The following is a 16,743-nucleotide window of genomic DNA, read 5'->3' as shown; positions in this document are numbered from 1 at the left end:
GGATGCTGCTAGCCAAGCATTCTAGACCTGTGCACACAGGCTCAAATAAAAACCCATGTGTGAGCAAGTGATTGAAGAAAGTGGTGAATCACAGAATAAGATACACCAGATAACTTCAATCCTAAATTTTCCAGAATAATAGCTCCCAGAAATGACATAGTGTGTGCTGAATTGTTATTTGTTTCTTAAAATAATTTGAGTACTATGTGTTCCAAAGCATCTTTTTCTGGGTAATAACATGAGGTGTTAGCAGCTTGACTTTTTCCCTGCACCCTTACTGTCTGCTTTTTCTCTATCCCCCTTTTCTTGTTTACTTAAAAATGCAACATGACTTGTCATTCTTGCCATGCGATTGTCACACTGGCCTTCTCTATCTTTGAACTACTTCCTCTGTCTCCAAATTCATTTCCTGCAGCATTAATTTTCTTTCTCCTAACAGCCCACTACAACTTCCTGACTCTATGGCCCAAGTCATATACCATGTTCTTCAAAACCAAGAAGTTGAAGAATTTACAAAGCGTGAGAGGCGGAAAATAAATTTGCAGGGTCTGTCACAGGATGGGGTTGGAATTACATCAGGTCCCATAGCTAAGCAACAGCACTGGTCCTAGCACTTCTTCCTGGCTTGCTTCCTCTCAAATCCTATTAGTCATTATCTGCATATTCCATGGAGCTGCTGACAGACTGCATGCAGGGCAACAGAAACAGTTGTATGACCTCTGTTACCTGGACATCTACACAGCTGATGAGGAATGTTTTGATTTCAATACAAATTCCTGCTGCAATGTAATTATTTACCAAACATTACTTAATTACTGCACACAAGAACACGTCAAAATATGAGCTTATACTTCTGAAAGAGAAGAATGTTTACATCTGTAAGCATTTTGTTCCAGATGAAAACTTACCCCTTGTGCATGGAGATATTCGACTGTTTTTGTTATTGTGAACAGAACAGCACTAGCTTCTCGTTCTGAAAAAAATTTTTGCCTAAGAATTTTATCCAGCAGTTCTCCTCCTTTCATAAGTTCTGTTACAACATATACATATTTTCCATCATCGTAAACCTGCAAAGTACATAAAGAGGTAAACTTCAAAATGTTTATTCTCTATCTTCCTGTGAAATGCCCAGAGATAGTGCAGGTGTGTCCACAAGCTGTGCTGTTCAATTATTTTTCCCATCTTTCTCACCCCACACACTATCCAAACATTGTTCATCTTCAGAAATGAACACAGAACCTTCTACAAAGAGGTAGTACAGTAATGAAATAACATTAAAATACTGGCATGTAAATGTTTAAAGACAAAAAAAGATGAATAACATGTAGTTTTCCCCACATAGTTTTATTGAAACAAATTAAACTAGACATGGGAGAAGTTAAGTAGTAGTAATAAATGGAAACTAGTCTAATTAATGCAAACCCAGACCTAATTCTAGAAGCAATTATTGCACCAAATTACAAATGTGAACAGAGATCATTCCAACTGAACAAAAAAGAAAAGAAAAAATAAATCTAAGTTCACCTCAAATAGCCGCTGTGAACAGTGAAGTTAATGCATACAAAGCTGCTATGATAAAGGCCTGTAACTTATACACTACTCCGCACATAAAGCCTATACCAAAGTCTAAAATTATAAGATATGTATATTTTAGCCTTTACTTCTAGTTATGGAAAATGACTTAATTTTTGCATGGGTTTTATCTTCTAGGAAAACAACAGTTGAGAACTATTTATATTATCACCAGGGGGCACTACAGACTGAACTATACCAAAACATGTTTTAAGGTATACTTATACACTTCATTTCAGTTGCACTTTCTTGGGGTTTTAACTTAATCCAGAAAGTGGTTCCTGCTTTAGCAAAACCTTTTACAGACTCTGTTCCCTGCTATTATTTTAACCTATTTTTTACGGTGATGTTGGAATCGTTCTGTTCCATAATACACGTGAAATAAAAACTAGTTTGTGTTTAAGTAGAAACAATTATCCAATTTGTAGTAAAATAAATTTAGGAATAGATATCTGCTAAATAAAAAAAGAGTTTTCATCCCAATTTCCTTGTCTTAAGCTACCTGGGAAATACAGGCTACTAAACTTTTAAGCTTAGAATTTTTTGTGCTCTTAACTATACTAAAAGGATTTATTTTCTCACCAAATAAAAAAAGAGGAAGAGTGTTAAAGAAATAATTCTGCAAGCTTTACAGGCTTATGATCTTAGGGAGAAGACGACATGATGGGTTTCTATGTTCTCATTTAACAGCAAATTTCTGCCCATAAAATATAAATGGCTGATCTGAATGTGTTTGTATTAAGCGTTTAAATATTACACAGTATTAAGAAGCAGAATTATCTAATTCTAGATGCTAAACAGACATTTGAGATATTTTTTAATAGGCATGCTCTCTCTAATCCTGGTAGAACATGAGGAAATAAGCTTATTTCATTTGACATGAGAGAGCGCACACGTCAGTACTGCAGGGGGCATTCAAGCAAAATTTGCATTTGGTTGCTATTTTACCTGCTATCCCTTGCTGGTCCTGTCTGCCTGCCAAAAAAACCCAAACCCACCCCAAACCAACCGTTTGCCTTGCCCAGATTTCATTAATGCTATTATCAATTTAGTTGTTTGCACTGAATAAATAAATACTGTTGGAAGTTGTCTTCGCAGTTAGGTGAACAGTATTATGCTGAGATCATAAATGTGATGGTAGCTCTTAAAATGAACTCCTACACATGCCAAAGATCAGTCAAAGATCATGTCTTCTCTACCAGGCAAACTGGAAGAAACTATAGTGAGAAACAGATGTAGGCACATGAACAAAATATAATGTAATGGAGAAAGAGAACATGGGTTTTGCAAAGTGAAATAAGATTTCACATACATATTAGGAGTTTTTTTGAACTCATAAATAAGCGCTTAAAGAGGGAGACTGAATATATTGTATTCAGGTTTCTAAAATGCTTCTGAAAAGATTCTTCAGCCAATGCTTTAAATAACTCAAAACAGGACAAAAGTTCTGTTACAGAACAGTAACTAATAGGTAAAAAAGAGTGAAATACATATAATGGCCTGGCACAGGAAGTTTCTAGGTAATGGTTTGTTGGAAGCTGTGTGCTTCCTCTGTTCTTACGCTGTTTCCTAGGCATCCACTAATGGCCACTGTCAGAGGCAGGATATTGGATAAGGACGACATCTGATTTAGCACAATATAGCTCCTTCTTTTGTTTATATACTGTGTAACTGAAAAAGACCACTGATAACAATCAGAAGGAAAAACCCCAGAGGACTGTGCATTGCAGAAAGAATTTGGTCTTTTGAATATCCATTGTTTCAATCCAAACACCTTCAGAAGTAAATTACATAAAAAGTCTGGGCAAGAATGAAAATTTCCATCCTAAGCTAAATTCAAACATTACTTCATTTATTCTTGAAATATAAGAAAAGAAAGAAATTATTTCTTGCAGAATAGTAATTTCCAAAGACATGCACTTAAATGCCGGAACATTTTATTTTGGCATTTCAAAATAGAAACATTTAGATTTTGGTGTGGAACTGAAGAAAAAATGAGTCAAATCAACAATGAGTTTTATTCGTATAATAATACATGGTGCTCTTGATGAGTTTTGAGGCCTGAAGGCCATGTACTCCTTATTCTTTCCTCTGAAAGGTGTAATAGCACACCACTATATTGTGGGATATGCAAGCAATCTGCCCCATGCATCTGTATTAGGACAATGAAAACTTAAATCAATGTTAAATTCTTGCAGTAGCAGATATTATACAAGTTTCTATTACATATGAATCCTATACATCTTTCTTTACACTGGACATACTTCCATAAACTCTGCTTGGGGAATTCATCTGAAGTAGAAATAAGTGAGAACTACAGCCTACTATCTTTCCTCCTCTGCGGACTTAAGGCTTTTTTTTTGTAGTCTCCTTTTGCTATTTGTGTATTACTGTTGGTGTGAACGAAAGATGGCTCCTGCTGGAAGATGACTGGTGATGAAGAATTAATTACAAAGTAAAATAATTCAGCCTATGTGGCAACTTTTCAAAGCTGCCTGGGTTTCGTTGCTCTCGGTGTGAACTATTATTAATGCTAAAGTTCAGGTAAGTACTCACATTCCTTATGTTTGTCTTCCTCATTAAATAACATAACCTCCATAATTTAATTAAAATCGCACATAAACCTCGCATGCAGCACTAAAAGCAATGTGAATACTGATACAGGTTGAGTGTTAGCACAGTTGCTTTCAGGTAGCTTTACTGTCCAACCACGTGAAGCAGAACAAACAGAAAGTGGGACTGTAATTATGATGTCTAGCTTGCAATAAAGTAAGCTCCACGGTGGGCTCCCTTGTGTATCTGACTTATTTTGTTCTCCCAAGAAAGGGCCAAACTACATGATACTGATGAAGCGAAGACAGATTATAGTAGAAGAACTTTAGGCAGAGTTCTCTAGTACTCCTCTCCAAGTAGTTATGCGCTACTGTTTTAATGACTTCAAAATGTCTGAGAATCTCCCTTCAGCTGAGCTCAGGTTCCTGGAAATGGTTAGCTGTTTTGCTTGAGGTTTGGTTTTGGGGACCAGAACACTTTCCTGCAGGCTAAGAAAGTCATTAAGCATATGCCTTTTTAATTTTTAATCCTCTTTAATGCATAATCAAGGAGAGAAAGACAATTTTATTTTTCTGTTAGATCATCAGACTCTACTGTTCACTATGAAAAACCTCTACCTCCCAACTTATGCTACTGTTTGCTTTTTGTGTTCAAAATGTTTCCATGGTCAGAGCAAATAATATAAGAAAAAAAATAGCTAGATAACCTTCCATACAAAGACCAGATAAAGATACTAGGTAATTAAAAGTGATGACCATGGCTCTGAAAAGATTTTGTCCACTACTGAGTAATACTGATTACTGTCCATGAAAATTACTTCGGATATTGTGCTAACAGCGAGTCCTCAGTTATATAATAATGTACTTTAAAATTGCTTTTCACTAATGTAAACAAAAGCAGATTCAAAGTTAACTAAGGTATCAAAAAAACTTGCTTGTTCCTTTAAAAATACAGCCAACATTAAATGAGTTATTCCTGTGCTAGGATTTATGAAGGATGAATTACTTGACTGCTTAGGATTATGTTGTACCAAAACATGAGCATCTTTAAAAGACGACAATGAGACATCTCAGTAAAAAATTGGATATTGTTGAATAAATTGCATCGGGACATTGTTTTATTTTTAAATACTGAAAAACATGAACATAAATCTAAACCATGTAGTTTGTCATCTCTCAAATTAGAAAGTGATGTGCAATTATAATACACTAAAGGATGTCTTTAACACACTACTTACATCTTTTAGAGTAATAATATTCGGATGCTGTCCATAGCGCAGTAGGATTTCGATCTCTTCTGTTGGATCTCTTTTACTCTTGTCAATAATCTGTAAGAGCAAATAGATACATAGGCATAATTCTTTTGGGGAATATTATATAGCGTAACACTTGGGTGTGCTTACTAGCATAAACAGATAACCAATATTTATTGCTGTTGGTAAAGGGCATGGATTATAACCAAAACAAAGTTTGTTAAATTGGAACAGCAAGGCAAAGCAAAAAATGTTGGAAAAACATGGAAAAAAATCTCTCAGTTGAAAACAATGTTTGAGGATAAATGATCTGGTCCCTCAGGCTGTGATAAATAATGCAAGGCTGTTCAGTAGATAAGACTTAGTCACCCATCACTTAATAAAATAGGAAGTTCCTAATTTGACATGAGATACTGGTTTGGCAACGCTAATGAACTGATTTTCAGAAAGCTAATCTCAAACACATACTTAGTGCAGCAAAAGACCAAGCAGGAGAGTAAGGGAATCAAAAATAAGAAAAAGGAAAAAAATTCTCAGAGTTAATTCAAACAAGTATTCCAGTACAAAAGTTCATTTGAATCTCTGGAGGCTTGCTATCAGGCTCCGAAGTTCTCCCTGTGCAAACAAGCAAAATATTATTTTGCCCTGCTTAAAAAGTATTATTCTCCTTTTTTTGTCTCCTTCTGAACTACAGAATTTCCTCTAATGTCTTCTCTATCTCTGCCTTACCCCTTCTTTCTCTTGTCATCCTTAAGCTCTTACTGCTACCAGCACCATCCTAACACTGGACACTGATCACCTCATTCTTTTTTCATGATTCCTTGAGGAAAAAAGTCACAACAGAGGCAACAGAAAAGCAAAGCAATCTTCACAGTAAATGTTACAGCTTAGAGAATTAACAGCTATGCCACTACTTTCTTCCAGTTTCAAGAAATTACTTCAAATTGCAAGCACAGAATTCAAATCTGTCCCTGGCCAGAACCAGAATAAAGACAAGTATGTAACTACCAAATTGAAATTGGAGGGTTTCCAATAGACAGTCTGCATACAAGGATACAGCAAAACTTACTTAATTTATGTTCACATTTTACATATTTAAGTGGTAAACTGTTCAACAATTCAAAAAGAGAACCACCTCAAGTACAGGATTTAAATCTCCCCCCCCCCCCCCCCCCCGCTTTAAAGTCTGCAAATCCATACTCCTGCTTTCATAATAACCATTCAGGCCCACAGTCTTATACAGAAAGACAAAAAAATCTTATCATTCCTCTTCTGGGAACTCTACTGATTTCAACTAAGAATTTAATGCCTTCAAAGAAGTGCTAGAAAGCCTGATAGAATAACATAAAACCATTAGAAAACTTGTTAAAAAACTAGCAAGCAAAGACAAAGAGTTTAAGTTTATTCTGGAAGGTATACCAGACTTAAGCACCATTATGAACTCTTAGATATCTGACAATTTACGAATCTACTTTGGAAGCAAAACCCCCATATATAACTATGTTTAAGTAAAAGTAATCAATCACACTTTTAAAAAATGATGAAAAGTCATGTAAGCTTTGCATAGAACATTTCCTTCTAGAAGCAGTCATGTTACTCCCATCAGTTTTACTGTAATTACATAGGTGTTTCAAAGAGTGAAGATTGCTTTTCACCACCCAAACCAGCATACAGATAACAAAACCCATAGCAATTCTATATAAATATCTGCCTACTATATATATCTTCTATATAAATAGAATATAAACATTCTATTTGGTTGATTAGTATAATTCATATTTGCATCTAAAATCTTTTCATATTAGAAAAATGATCTTCATTTGCTATGTTCTCTATGGCAAATAAATTAATGATGCACAATGACTACACGATGCTAAAACCTGAAAACAGCGTTTCATAACAAAGTAATTACCTTTACAGCATATTCCATGTTTGAAGCTTTATGAATACATCTCTTGCAGATAGAGTAAGACCCAACTCCGATATCTTCCTTTACTTCATATCCATCAGTAAACTGAATGCTGTTCCTGTGCAACTGCTACCAAAATAACATTATCAATTGATGAATATTCTAGATATATATCTCATCTTTATAATAAAAATAAGTTTTTTAATTCCTACTGATTTGCTTCAAATTTTAAACTGTTGGCTGTAGTAAGTCAAAGTGGTCTAAATAACCACTACCTTCTGTTTGATATTAGTATGAGATGAATTACATATTAGACACATTGTCAACAATGCACACTGTATTTTAGAAACTGACAACATGATTTTTCTGGTTAATGATTTATTAGAGATAGAATCTCCAAAACAAAGAAGATCAGAAGACTACATGATAAAATAATGGTAAAAAAGCATCACTGTTTCTATTATCTGAATAGATGAATGCCAGCCGGAAAATTCAGCCATACTGAATAGAACCAGATTAACTGGAAACTGCACAGAATGGCAGTCAAAAATCCTTTCACAGAAATAAAAAGCTGAAAGAAGGACAAGTGTTCACCCCTGTGAGGGAAGGAAATGTTGTTGTAGTGTAAGGAGTCTGTGCAAAGGATGCAAAGCCTTCGCAGGAAACCATCTGGGTATCCTGCGGCACAGAAAAGAGGAAATAGGAGTGAGGAAGCGGTTGAGGGGCACAGAGGAAAGGCAGCAGAGAAACAGACCTTTACAAGAGAAGGAAACCATATACAAAGAGAAAGAATTTCATCCACAAAACTATGTGGGAAAGAAGGAGTACAGAAAAGCTTGCAGAAACTTTTAGCAAGACTTCAGGACCAGAAGTCATTCTGATGCATATACCAAATCAGACAGCTTCTTTAGAATAAGAAAGGACCTAAAAACCCTTGAAATGTAGCGATTTCTTACACATGAAACAGGTGATGTGTACAAACAAGCATGTTATGACTATTCTAGACATAATCAGAGGATTAAAGAAATAAAAGAGCTATTCATGTTCTGAATAAATTGGTTTTTTAAAATTCTCAGACATTTGCAAAATATCCTTGCAATGAAAAACATAAACAAACTCAATCATACAGAATACCTTGTTATTCCTACCTATGCACCAATAAGTTTTCAACACAATTTAGATCATCAGATGGTTTTCACGATTCAGCCTTCCTTGGCAATTAGAATTGTTAAAAGCAGAAAGAGGAGGTAGAAAAACAATTTTTGCAGAGGTCGTAATTTTCTTCCCTGTACACGCATCTGCTTTTTTCCCTGCTGGCTGTAAACTCTCCAGTGCCGAAGCATGCCTTTAGAATGACCCCAGCCTCATAAGGCTGCAAGGCATGCCTCTCCCCCAGTCTAGCATGAGGTCACCTTTCTTGTCCCACACAAAACTGCACCTAACCAAAGGTCTGTTGTCCAAAAATAAGCAGTAGTGGCAGTAATAGAATATATAAGAATAGCAACTGCATTAGGCTATTAGAAGTGACCACCTCACAATTATTAATATGCGAGACCATATCGGAGTCATTCCAATACTGCTAGGAAGCCAATGCTTGTGTGCATACTATAACACTGCACGTGTGATACGCTGAAATGAGTTACAAAATATCACAGATTAGCACATTAATTCAAAGTGCTTGGGAGGGACGGAATACATGCTGGTTCATGGGTTCCAAAACACACAGAAGTCCAAAACATCCAGATACAATTCACAATTTTACTGCAGTGCCTCCTCCTACTGTATTGCAGGAATCAACTGATATTTTCATGCATAGGGGAAAAAGATCAAGGTGTCTGTAATTCCCCTCCACCTTATAATTATGGCTTGATATTCAAGAGTTAATACAGTACAGCTGGTAAATGTTTTCATTAAGGGTTGAAGCCTATTCACACCTTTGGCTGCTCAGTAATTAAACAGGTCCTGCACCTTCAGAGGTTTTGTTTGGATAAAGTAATCTCGTCTTTACTTTTCTTGTATAAACCTGATAATGACTTTGTCATGGTACTTCATTCTGTGATGAAGGAAACAATCCCCCCACCAAGAGGTAGCAATACTGCTTTATTGACTTTTTTTTTTCTTTCAAGTAGATGTACTCACCTGGACAATTGAATGCACTCCAACTGTCTGCATCGCTTGGCTTTCATCATCTGATGCAATAGCTACAAAACTAAATCCCCGAAAAAGCTGATGTGCATTAGCACTAGGTGGAATACCGGGTGAATCTGAAAAACACATCATGTACTTACAAGCAAAGTTTTTAAAGTTAGAGATGAGATTATGTCTACTCTGAAGAGCAAACTATAGCTTTATTCTATAAAGTACGCAGAAACTGGAATCTGCAGAAAGTGTTTCTGAGGACCAAAATAGAAATAATTACTGAATTGTTTTGCATATACCATGTAGAAACACAAATGATAGTTAATGACTACAAAGATCAAATTACTGTCAGACAATATTTTATTATACAAAACCCCAGTACTTTGCAGAAAATATTTACATATAGCAGCATATCTATGCTATATTTATGGAGGAAAAGTATTCAAATTTTGCTAACGCCCTAAATTTGTAAAGACAAATATTTCTATCATATTTTGGATAGATCAGTGTAAAACTATGCAGAGACAGACTGCACCGAAACAGCGACTTTGCCACCCAAAGTCTGAAATGACTAAACTTCTACATATACATAGTATGTAGTCACCATCATGAATGAAACGAAGCCATAGAATATAGCCTTTAGAGACACAGATAATCTTTTTGAATTTAAAAAATGAGATCAGTTAGATAGGTAAAATTGAACTGATGTATATGTTTTGTTGCTGAGGATTATTTTTAACATAGGACAACTCAGTTGTCCCTCACGATATATTTAAACTGAAGACCAAAAAAACCTTTATGAACTATGGAATACTTGTCTGTGAGCATTCATTGAGCCCAGCAACACCTGGAAGAACAAGACACTTTACGTAAGCTGAAGAGGAACAACGTTTCTAATTTTTGAATATGTAAATTGTTTAATTATTATCTTTTTACCTTTTGGAGTTTTTGCTGTAAACTCAGGGTCAAAATAAAACGTATCTTCAGGTCTGCCAGTTGCAGGTTTAAAAGGGGGATGAATTTCTCTCCTGTACAATTTCTGAAGAAAAGGCATAGGCCAGAGTGAATTAAAAAGCTATATGACACCACCAAACACTTAACTAAGAAATTCACTGAATTAATTTTGAATAAGATACTCACATTCCAATCTATTTTTGAAAAGAATGCATGCCTCTTAATTTCTTCAACTCCATCTGGACCTGCTCCTTTTATAAGGAAGAAAAATGTCTGTGAATAATTTTCTTCTTGGTCAAAAGAATGACTAGCAAAATTATATTTCTTATTTCTTCTGCATTAATTTTAGATGTATGAAGACCAGAAATGATGATATTTTGTCAATCATTAGAGGAGCATACAGGCAAACTATGTTCTTACTTCAAAGCCTATTTTACACAGAAACTGTAAATTTATTTAGTCACTTTAATGATCATTGACGTTATCAATATTATGATCAAATTGAAAATATTCTACTGAACACTTTACCTAATCTGTTTGCTGGGTTTCTTTTGAAGAGCATTCGCAGAAGACTTTGTGCTTCAGGACTCAAGAACTGGGGCATTCCAAGTTTGGCCCTATAGAACAAAAATAATTAATAGCACACAAACATATTTAGGTAAGAATTAACTCTGCATTCCCCCTGTCCTTTGTCATTCAACAAATCCATATCAAACAAAACAGCATCACTAAGAAATTGCCTTCAGACATCAGAAACAGAGCAAAAGTGCTGTCAGTCATGTAAACCTGTAATTTCTTTTTTTTTTTTTTTTTTTTTTTCTCTGAGTAGTATAATATAACGACTCAGGAACTTAAGTAGAGGAAGAGGTGGTAAAAAATGTAGAAAAGAATATATAGGAAACCAGTTTCCAAACTTGTAAGTTTTTGTAATATGCTTTGATCCACTTTTAAGTCCAGTTATTACCAAATGACACCAAACAAGCAAATCCATTCTGATAGTAAGATAAAAGACATTTTAGAAGGGGTAAGAAAACTACCACAGTATGACAGACACCAACAACACCCAAGGAAAACAACAGGAAACCTAAGCTAGAAGACAGAAACTGAATTAAGGTAGGACAGACCTTACAAGATTAGCAAGTAAAAGAGAGAAGAAGAAGAAGAAGAAGAAAAAAAAAAATCACTCCTTCCTTTCTTTTTGCTCTCCCCCAATCCATTTCAAGTATTACTTCCCCACCTGCCAGTGTTGAATTTTTACATTTAAGTTTTTGTAGTTGTCATTTAATTTTGTTTTGTAATCCTCACCATATTTTTTTCCTCTCCATTTAATGTTGAGCCTCCATCCGCACACTATTACTAGGTCCCACTTTTTCTTATGACCATGATAATGGTAAGGATAGGCATAACTCCCTCCTTTCCATCTCTCATTCAACCTGTAGCTTGCTTTTTTTCTGTAACAATCCATGACACAAGCTTTCTCTGTGTTTCAACCAGAAGACATGTTTTGCCCTGTGTTTCAGCTACTTGTAGATGTCCATCTCCGTGTCACTTCAGCAAGTGCATACGCGTTGTCATTGATTCATGATTCATGACTTTAAAACTGGAATTTACTAATTTTTCTATTCTATTCCTTTCAGCATTAAAGAGGCTGGGGTGGGGGAAGTCTGAAGAACTTTGTCTTTCTTTGGGCTCTCCAGTAACATCCTACAGGCAGATCAAGACCACCAGTGGAGTGGAGGAACGGGCGGTGGGCCACGCAACGCTTCCCTGATTGCCACGCACCACTAGCAGCTCTGTCCTTACTCATACGCTTTATATGCAGCAATTTCATTGCACGTTCACTTGATGTCATTTCTGTTCACAGCAAAGTATCACAGAGCCACACAGTGAGAAGGAAGCAAGGAACACATTGTCTGCAGAAGCACAATGTGTAAATTTACAACGTTATTGAAGGACAGAGCACAGACAACTAAATATGATAGGACTGCGCTGCAGTGGGTGGAAATCTTTGTCCTATTATAATCCAAACCAGCTCCAACAGTAGGATGCAGCCTGGAGGTTCAGCATGAGAGGTCAACTGCTTAGAAAAATCTAAAACCATGCCAAAAACCTAACTGCAATTAGTCTTATGGAGAAGTGATTGAATGAACAGAAACAAAATATGCAAAATAAATGCTAGAGGACTGGTATGTACTGCAGCCACAGTGGAATGAATTGGAGGCCCTTGTGCAAAACACAGAGATTAAGACTGTCATTGCTCCGTTTCCATGACAGAGCATCTTTCACAAAATCCTTTACTGGCCACATGACACAGCAGAAAAGGCGATCACCAGGTCCTCAGAGTTCCTAGGTTATACAACTACATGAGTGACAGCAATTTTTTTTCTGACATTCCTGATGGACGAAGACAGAATTTTATATGAAGGTATTCCTCTTTAGTAAAGGAGAAAAGATGCTTTAAAAAGTTAACTTTATTGCTGCAAACTATGATTTCTTCAAATTGCAGAGTTTCTCAGTTTTAGGTAAAAACCACAAGAATAGACAAAAACTTGTCTTGGTAATGTTGTGAGAAATAAAGAACCCAGAAAAACATATGTTACAAAAAGGTTACATTTTCTGTGGATTTTCAGGAACAGAAGGTAAGAAAAGCAATATATCTTAAATGATACACTAAGAAAATATGAATTTGTAGGCACACCTGCCCATTTTAAACAGTTTTATGAAAAATTTAAGGAGAACTATAGTACATTTACTAGTATACAGAAAATAAAAAGAAAACATACTGCCGTTCTTACGGGGCCAGACAAAAAATGTGAACTTATCAGAAAAGACTTTAAAATATCTTACATTTTTCAGCTGTTCATATCACCGACAGCAAAACTGATTTATATGTAGGTAATAATCATAAGCGTACAGAACATTAAAACAGAGGTAAAATTGCTTTACTTCATATCACATTTTTTGTGCAGCTCTCTGAAACTAGTAACAATTACAGAGACTAGGAGGTGAGAAAAGAAAGTTGGAAAGGGAATTAGAGATACATGCTCAGATGAAATCTGAAAGTAATTATGAATGTCAATTAACTGGGGAGATGCAAGGAGGATATTCTACATGGCAGCTGAATACAGAAGATTTTTGTAGCAACGGTGGAAAGACCGTTGAGGAACAGAGTGGAGTCACATGCAGGCAGAGGAAAGAAGAGAAAGATGCGACTTGTGAGACATGGATAGAAAAAAAATGCATGGCTCCTGAAATAAGTGAGGGTACAGTAGAACTATCTCAGACTAGCTTCTTGTAAGTAGGAGGTGGTCAGAAGCAGTTTATGCTTGCTGTGAACAGATAGAACCTTTTAGTTAAAGACATTCAATAATCGCAACATAAAGATTTGAACTGGTATGGTGTTGAGGCAGCAGAAGAAACTAGCATCACTAAATACATTTGCAAACATAAGATGAGGAAGAAAAACAAGGGCAAAGAATAACATAACATGTATGCATTATGAAAGTAAAAACAAGGAAAAGAATGAGTTTGTTTTCTAGCAGTTTTCACATTCTAATTAGAAAAAATATAAAAGAATTTCATATATTTACTTTTCAAAACAGGCTGTTGGTGCAAAAGAAATGCTGGCTTCAATATATGGGTAGACAAGTGGTAACGGGACTAAGAACAATGATGAACAATGAAGCAGAAAACAAATGAGAAAACTAAAATAGTCTTACGAGCTTCCACGGGAAAAAAAAAGGCATTAGTAAAAAATGAATGGAAACAGAGAAGTAAAACTATGATATGAGGAAACAGAGATGTTTCCACAGCATTAGGCTACAGTCCCAAAAGCGGGACAGTTATGTCACAGGTTGTATTAGTTCAGAGAATATGTAGGGGATCAACAAGGAAAAAAAAAGTAGGCCTTCATTAGCAAAACCAAGAACGTTAACTGCATGAAGGAAAGCAATTTCCACGATATAGCTAATGCAAAACCTATGCTGGAGATAGCAAAGGGGAAAATTGGAGCTTGGGCAAGTCATAGGAGAGTACATAAGGGAGGATGCACTTTAGTGAATAGAGGAAGTATCAGGGAAGCAAGTTGTTGGCAGCACCAGTAATATAAAGAAGTAGGGCGAGGATCTGGTAAGATAGAGAAGGGGATAAGGAGAGAAAATACTTTCTTGACGAAAAAAACAACCAAAACCAAAAAAAGCAAAAAAAAAAAAAAAATCCCCCCAAAACAACCTAAACCAAAAAACAAGAAGGAAAAAATGCACAGGTTATCAAAAAGGATAAGAAAGTTAAAAATATTATGGAAATAAGATGGGAAAGATCATATGGTTGGAGAAGTTGTTATTACAGATTAGAGAGCTGCTATGAAATTCTTTGTACCTGGTATGGGGGAGGAATAGAAAGGCAAATTAGATAGGTGGTAAAGGGAATTAATAGTATGGAATAGGGAGTGAGGATTTACCAGTACCTTTGGAAATGAGGGAAGAGTAGAAATTAGATATTGCAGCCCGGAGGGCATCCCTGTAGAATACCTGATGAGATATATAAATAAGAGTGTACTCACTTGAGAATCATAGTCATGGTTTCTTTTCTGTCTTTCCCTTGGAAAGGTAGAGTACCAGTGAGCATTTCAAACTGTATAGAGTAAAACTTTCATCAATTACATTACCTGGACAAAAACTAATTTTTGACAAAACTACTTAGCATCTTAACCTTCCAAAGTTCATGCATGTTAACAATCAAGTCTTTGCAAAACAACTTCTATTGTACAATTTAAATTACTATGAAAATTAAGCAGCCTTTGCCATTTTTAAAGCTGCAAAATATTTTCCTGTATCGATACCTTGCTTTACATGCTTTTATCTGAACAATTTAGAATATAACGTTCTATGTTTCATTTCTGCCTAGAAAGTTTATTCTTGGAAGACTTGATCCATACAACTGTATTTTAGTTTTCAAGGGAGTGGGGAGTAGGGAAAAAGATTCCCCTTTCAAAAGTTAGTGACGATCTCTCCTCATGCAGAAATATTTAAAAAGGTCAAAATTTTTAAACTTGGCATGTACATAGCCTTAATTGGAAAGGGGAAAAAGGTTAGTTGATTGACAAGGACATGCATGATGAAAAGTGGTTACTGTATGCATACAGCAGAAATAAAGCCTGAAGGAACACGTAAGAGCTACACAGTATGTGCATGCACATTCTACAGTGCCTGGTAGTAGGCAACAGACACTGTTAAAATACTGATTTGTTCTGAAAGTGACTGAGTAAAAATGGATAAATATAAAGGCACTTCCATTGGGCTGCAGTATACTGCAGGGATATTGGATTCAAGTGAGGTAGTAAAAGCAGTCTGGCAGCAGTCACAGCAGCCAATACTGAGGTAGAAATCCCAATTTTTGGTTTAAGAATTGCAAAACAACTTAGTTTAATGAAATTCATGGCATAGACTCAAAGCCATCAAAATTAAAATAAAGGAATCCTCTGAACAGCTTATGCAAACTTAAGTCATCTTGAACACAAGGTATCCTCTCTTTTCTGGTACGACCCAAACATTCAGCCTTCTAAGCATTAAAAATGTACATGGATAACTTGCGTGAATAATGTGTTATTGCAGTATTCTTAGATCTACAATAAGAGCATGAAGTTGCACTAACAGCATTTTTTAAACCCCTTTTCTATCAAAATAAAATTTTGAATTGCTTACTACCTTATAAAGTATTCGAAGAATAAAAGCTGCTAAGTCTCCACTACTGCTAGATACTTTTTACTCTAAATATTACTTTTACACATATACTTGTATTTAAAATTTTAAATTGAATGTAACTTTAACACTTCTTAAGACAATTGTCAGGAAGATTGAGAGGCATAAGCCAAAACTATAAAAAAAATTCACCTTTTGTTTGTTTATAGTTTAGAATGATCTTCACAAATTGCACTTGCAAAAAAACTTTTTAAAGGTAAATTTGTAGTGCTGCATGTTTCACTTACACTTGCTTGAAATAAAAAGTTTCTTTAGCAAGCTTCTATTTGTCAGAAGCATACACACTTGTATTAACAACTTAGCATACATGTTCTTTGTCCCCCTCAAAAATACTATATTCTAACATCAATAGGCCAATAGTACTTTAAGAATAATCCAACATTGGCCTTTCGTAGTTATCATCTTTTATTCAGCAGGACAATACCTCAATAAATGCATAACGCTTCTGAAAACTTTAAATGAATGTTTTTAGATGTCTGACATCTCTTAAAACAGTCACTGTTTTAAAGGACAAATTGGAATGCGCTTCTCAAGGATGGTTTAAACATACCTAGTTTCTAGCAGCAGAAGAAAAGAGGCCAAATGATTTGTTGAGATATCCTTCT

At 35.4% G+C, this 16,743-nt stretch overlaps 1 protein-coding gene across 9 annotated transcripts in view; it reads right to left on the bottom strand.

Moving 5' to 3' along the window:
* The window catches only part of RPS6KA3 (ribosomal protein S6 kinase A3), a 79,510-nt gene that overhangs the window by 13,714 nt on the left and 49,053 nt on the right, over positions 1 to 16,743 (bottom strand). For 7 of the 9 annotated variants that reach the window (XR_007510264.1, XM_049834725.1, XM_049834727.1 and 4 more), the window contains 8 exons: positions 14,941 to 15,011; positions 10,908 to 10,996; positions 10,566 to 10,630; positions 10,362 to 10,464; positions 9,426 to 9,550; positions 7,290 to 7,415; positions 5,363 to 5,452; positions 909 to 1,067 (listed from right to left, as the gene is read on the bottom strand). Coding sequence is in view for 8 of the 9 variants with exons in the window: in XM_049834725.1 (XP_049690682.1) it covers positions 909 to 1,067; positions 5,363 to 5,452; positions 7,290 to 7,415; positions 9,426 to 9,550; positions 10,362 to 10,464; positions 10,566 to 10,630; positions 10,908 to 10,996; positions 14,941 to 15,011 (828 nt within the window). In the remaining variant the exon portion in view is untranslated. The remainder of the gene's footprint in view (positions 1 to 908; positions 1,068 to 5,362; positions 5,453 to 7,289; positions 7,416 to 9,425; positions 9,551 to 10,361; positions 10,465 to 10,565; positions 10,631 to 10,907; positions 10,997 to 14,940; positions 15,012 to 16,743) is intronic. The other 2 variants (XM_049834726.1, XM_049834732.1) reach the window with 1 other exon arrangement.

Source organism: Accipiter gentilis, chromosome 32 (genome assembly GCF_929443795.1).
Source record: "Accipiter gentilis chromosome 32, bAccGen1.1, whole genome shotgun sequence".
Lineage (NCBI taxonomy): Eukaryota > Metazoa > Chordata > Aves > Accipitriformes > Accipitridae > Astur > Astur gentilis.
The sequence above is the reverse complement of the archived record's forward strand: the minus strand, read 5'-3'. Positions and strand labels throughout refer to the sequence as shown.